This window comes from Aegilops tauschii, chromosome 6 (assembly GCF_002575655.3).
Source record: "Aegilops tauschii subsp. strangulata cultivar AL8/78 chromosome 6, Aet v6.0, whole genome shotgun sequence".
NCBI classification, from domain to species: Eukaryota; Viridiplantae; Streptophyta; class Magnoliopsida; order Poales; family Poaceae; genus Aegilops; species Aegilops tauschii.
Genome location: NC_053040.3, coordinates 312,978,903 through 312,984,272, shown reverse-complemented (window position 1 = coordinate 312,984,272; position 5,370 = coordinate 312,978,903). Strand labels below are relative to the sequence as shown.

Below are 5,370 nucleotides of genomic sequence, written 5' to 3'. Positions count from 1 at the left end.
CGTAACTACTCACAAAGCATATTCATGTTCATAATCAGAGGGGTATTAATATGCATATAGGATCTGAACATATGATCTTCCACCAAATAAACCAACTAGCATCAACTACAAGGAGTAATCAACACTACTAGCAACCCACAGGTACCAATCTGAGGCTTTGGGACAAAGATTGGATACAAGAGATAAACTAGGGTTTGAGAGGAGATGGTGCTGGTGAAGATGTTGATGAAGATTGACCCCCTCCCGATGAGAGGATCGTTGGTGATGACGATGGCGATGATTTCCCCCTCCTGGAGGGAAGTTTCCCCGGCAGAACAGCTCTGCCGGAGCCCTAGATTGGTTCCGCCAAGGTTCTGCCTCGTGGCGGCGGAGTTTGTTCCCGAAAGCATGCTTATGATTTTTCTCGGACGAAAGACTTCATATAGCAGAAGATGGGCACCGGAGGCCTGCCAGGGGGCCCACGGGGCTGGGGGCGCGCCCAGGGGGTAGGGCACGCCCCCACCCTCGTGGCTAGGGTGTGGGCCCCCTCTGGTATTTTCTTCGCTCAGTATTTTTTATTATTTCCAAAAATGACTTTCGTGGAGTTTCAGGACTTTTGGAGTTGTGCAGAATAGGTCTCTAATATTTGCTCCTTTTCCAGCCCAGAATTCCAGCTGCCATCATTCTCCCTCTTCATGGAAACCTTGTAAAATAAGAGAGAATAGGCATAAGTATTGTGACATAACATGTAATAACAACCCATAATGCAATAAATATAGATATAAAAGCATGATGCAAAATGGACGTATCAGCCACCAAGAATTCATTCATTGCACATGAAGCCTGTCGGCAGTCCTGGAAGAGCCTCACACTGCTCTGTTCTGAAGATGATCTTCGTGAAGATGGCTTCACAGAACACTTCAAGTTTGATTCCAGGCCTCCGCAATCTGCAAGTTTGCGTCCAACTCCTTCCATTGAAGATTCAGAGTATTCATCTTCGGTTGCAGCTGTTGTTGCCAGAGTCATTGATGAAGAAGACGACACCATTTCTCCAGCAATGGCTTCACTGAACCACGATTCTGCACCAGGCCTGTCTGCACTGCCCAACACCAATGTCGACCCTGCTACTCCAACATCTTCATCACCTGAGAGCGATTAGACACTCTATGTCTTCAAACCTTTTTGGTCCTTACTGACAAAAGGGGGAGAAGCATATGAGTTGATAGTCTTCAATCGGGTCCATATGGGGGGGTTGCATATTTTTGCTAAGTTCTTACAACTCTGTTTTGAAACTATTTGGCTCTTGAGTTGTAACACTTAAACTTGATGGTCGTCTGCTACCTTTTTCTGCTACTTTGTGATGCGATGATAAATTCCGCATAAAGTCATTCTGCAGACGCCCATTTCTCATTATGCGTTTGATTATCTTCATTATACTTATGTATGCATGATGAATTGTCTTCATGTGTTGAAAAGGATCTCCACAAAGTAAAACCTGCCTTGTGCATTTGCGTTCAAAAGCAAACTACTTATATGCACATCCTCAGGGGGAGCCTTTTACAACCTATGAAGACAATGTCTATGATCCTTAACTTTCACATACTTTTATCCCCGTTGAAAACTTCAACCAGTTTGTCATCAATCACCAAAAAGGGGGAGATTGTAAGTGCATCTAGTGCCACCCCTAGTTGGTTTTGGAGTATTGGCGACAAACTTGGTTGAGGGACTAATGTGTTTGTGAGAATTGCAGGATAACACAGGTAGTACTCCCTCATTGATTCGGCTTACCTACCAGAGATGACCCCTAAAAATGTATGAAGACATTGAAGACAATGGTAGTTCGTGAAGACATTCATGATGAAGATAATGACTTGTGAAGACATTCACTTGAAGACTATGGAGTGCGAAGACATAGTTGTTTTGTAGTTTCATTTTCTTCTTTATTCGGTTTCCTTTTCTTCTTTATATAGTCATAGGAACCACCGTACTGTTAAGTGGGGTCTAAGTGAACAAAGTTAGATGACAGAAGTGATGCTCAACCAAAATACTATGTCTTTGAGTGAAGAAAATGAGAGAAAACCTTATCTAGAGTTGGATGAGTCAGCTTTGCTTGTAGCCCAAGCCAAGCTGCCGCGTGTGTTTGAAATCCGACCGTTGGACACGTGTTGGTTCCTTAGTGACCCAGCATCGTTTCAGACATATCAGGTCGGGTTGCCTCCAGGCTATAAATAGCCATCCCCTACACCATAATTCGATGGTTGCTCAGAGTTAGTGCATGGCTTTTGTCGTTTGAGAGCAACCCACCTCCGAAGCCTTTGAGAGAGAGATCCTTGTGAGGACAAAGCCCAAAACACCCAGAGCCAAAGAGTGTTAGGCATCACTGAAGTATTTATGTCCGTGTGACCTGAATACTTATTACATTTGAGGACGGTGCATCCTCCAGCCGGTTAGTTGTCGCGTTCTGAGCATCCAAGAGCCATTATGGATCGCCGGTGAACGAAGTCTGTGAAGGTTTGGAAGTCTACCTTGTAGACTTACTAGAATGATCGGGCGAGGACTGGGTGTCCTTAGCTCAAGGGGAATAAGGTGAAGACACGATCTTGTGAGTTCAATCTCAGCCTCCCTAACCAGACGTACAGTTATTACGGCAACTGGAACTGGTCTACCAAATCCTTGTCTTCACCAAGCAACTGGTTGTATCCCCAACTTCCTATACTTTTCAGTTTGTCTTCGTGAAGTCATTGCTTGCTTGTCTGCTCTGTTTGACTTCACTGTTTGAAGACTATAACATGTTTGGCTACAGAAAGTCTTCCTTTTTGATCCATACTTTCTAGCTGTTGTTAGTCTTCGTACTTCCACTGTATTGCTTACTTGACTATGGCTTGTCTAGTGTAGTTTATCTTCCGTTGCATATAATATAGGCTCATATCAACTGTTTGTCTTCAAAGTCCTCGTGTTTTGAAGACTTTCATAAAAATCACCTATTCACCCCCCTCTAGTCGATAACTAGCACTTTCAATAAGTAGCTACTGCCGCAGCCCTTGGCGATAGGTTGTTATATCCTACAGTCGCATGCCATGGCGGTAGGGTGATGAGTGTGCTAAGTGAGTGGGTGGGGCTTGGGTGGGGCCCACCAGCCACCCATTCGCCCCCGAATCCTCTTCTTGCCCGAGCTCACCCCTTCTTCCTCCTCTCACCCCTACTCCGGCCTCCACCAAATACATCCCCATGGCTTAGCTTTCTCTGGTGGATCGAGCCCATCTTCATCACTCAAGGTACCTCACTCACTCTCTTCTTTCTGGTTGGTTGGAATCATCACATTTTGTGGCATTCTTCATTTTTATGCAAACCCTAGTTGTGATCCATTTTTGTGTGAAAGTGAGAAGTGTGTTACATTGGATTGCCCCAAGTGACGAGACCAAACTTATTGGAAGGTATGATATTGGAGTGGGCGTGAAGTCTCGATTGAATAGTATGCACGTCACCTGGAATTGCATTGGAAGGTGTACAAGGATAAAGTAGAGGAATCGCAAGACAAGTTACTTGAATTATTTCCCACCAAGGTTGAGGTTCATTTGCTACGAATTGACTTGAACCGGCATGCCTCCTCCCCAATGCATGATTGGAGGGTCGAGGTGTATGTCTCTAATTCTTCTAGCCAGCCACCAAGTAGCCAACCAAATGAAGCCGAGATGAATGCTCAGACCATAGTTATTCAAGAGAAAGAGGTTGAAGCTATTGGTCATGGTGATAATGATGCTATTGCTCATGGTGATTCTTATGCGGAAGCTGAATAGATTCATTATAATCCCATTGGTAACTTGGATGTCATTCTCTACCAGCAAGACATGGGTCATAGCCTCCCCTATAGCTGTATGTATGGGTATGACTTGGATGGCGAGGGTCCGGAGGAGGAATTGGACGAGGATGAATTCACGACGCAAGAAAAACAAATCTTCAAGAAGGTGACGGGCAAGGAAAGAGGTGTCCCATTGTTTCGTGATCTTAATCTTGCTGACAAGGCCATTGTTGATGGTGGCATGAGATTGGGGTTGGTTGAACCAACAGCTTGCCCGAAAGTCGGCGATCCAAGGCCAAAGATTGAGGACGAGAAAGCTTATTTGAAGAAAGGCGTCAAGTTTGAATGCTTGCAAGAGTTCACGTTTTGGTTGAGTGACTACGCCATTAGGAACCATAGGCCGTTTGTTGTTGGTCAATCCAAGCAAAGTGTGTGTTACACCGTGAAATGTGACAAAGAAGGTTGCCCATGGAAGAAAAAAAATCATGAAACCAGGCAATGGGTTTTGAAGAGTTGTGTGGCCACTCACGAGTGCATACCGCCAGAGAAAGCTGGCCGTGGAAAGGGACACCATCAACTCATGACTGAGTTTCCTGGCTACAAATTATTGAATGAGATACCCCACGATCCAACTGTGAAGGTGACATTTCTCATGAGTTCGGTCGAAGAACGATACAGATACAAGATCATTTATGGGAAGGTATGGAAGGCCAAGGCAAATAATATTAGGATGTTGCATGGTGATTATGAGGCCGCATACAATATTCTCCCGAGGATGCTAGGAGCAATTGCACATAGGAACCCTGGCATGCGACACGGGGTCGAGGAAATTGACGAGGTGTTTCACCGTGCCTTCTGGAGTTTTGGGCAATGCATTGAGACATTTAAGCATTGTCGTCCGATGTTGTCTATAGATGGCACTTTCTTGACCGACAAATACAAGGGCACACTAATGGTGGCAATGGCTCACTTGTCCAATGATAACGTGATGTTGGTGGCATTTGCTTTAGTGTCTTCCGAACACGATGACAACTGGGAGTGGTTCATGGGGCATGTGAGGACCAAGGTGATTGGGAATAGGGAGGTATGCATCATATCTGACCGGCACCATGACATTCTCAAGGCCATAGACATCGTTATTCCCGGCCTCCCAAATCTTCACCACCAATGATGCATGAGGCATTTCGTGGCAAACTTTTACCGGACATGCAAGATCAAGGAGTTTGCAAAGACCTTACCCATGTTTGTATGGCATTCACCGCCGATGCATTCAAAAGTCGCTATGATAAACTCTTAAGGCATTGGAAAAGAACAAAGGGGAAGAGATTTCTTGAAAAGGAATTTGGAGGAAAAGCACAAGTGGTCACGCACTTGCAATGAAGGAGGTCAGAGATACGGGGACATGAAGGGCAACATGGTTGAATGCTTCAATGTGCTTAAGGTGTCTGTTCTTTGCCAGTGACCGCAATATTCAAATATACCTTCTTGAAGCTCAGCGAGTATTTTCTTAGGTATTCCTGAACCACTTCGAAATGGATAGGTGAAAAAAGAGTATCCCAACAAGGTTGATGATTGGCTGGGGTTTCAAGCAA

General features: G+C 44.9%; 1 protein-coding gene across 1 annotated transcript; it reads left to right on the top strand.

Annotated features, from left to right (window-relative positions):
* Positions 1-3,827: 3,827 nt before the first annotated feature.
* LOC109736202 (uncharacterized) lies at positions 3,828-4,949 on the top strand. Its single transcript, XM_020295415.1, has one exon. It carries the CDS (start codon positions 3,828-3,830, stop codon positions 4,947-4,949), a length of 1,122 nt encoding a protein of 373 aa, XP_020151004.1.
* Positions 4,950-5,370: the final 421 nt, after the last annotated feature.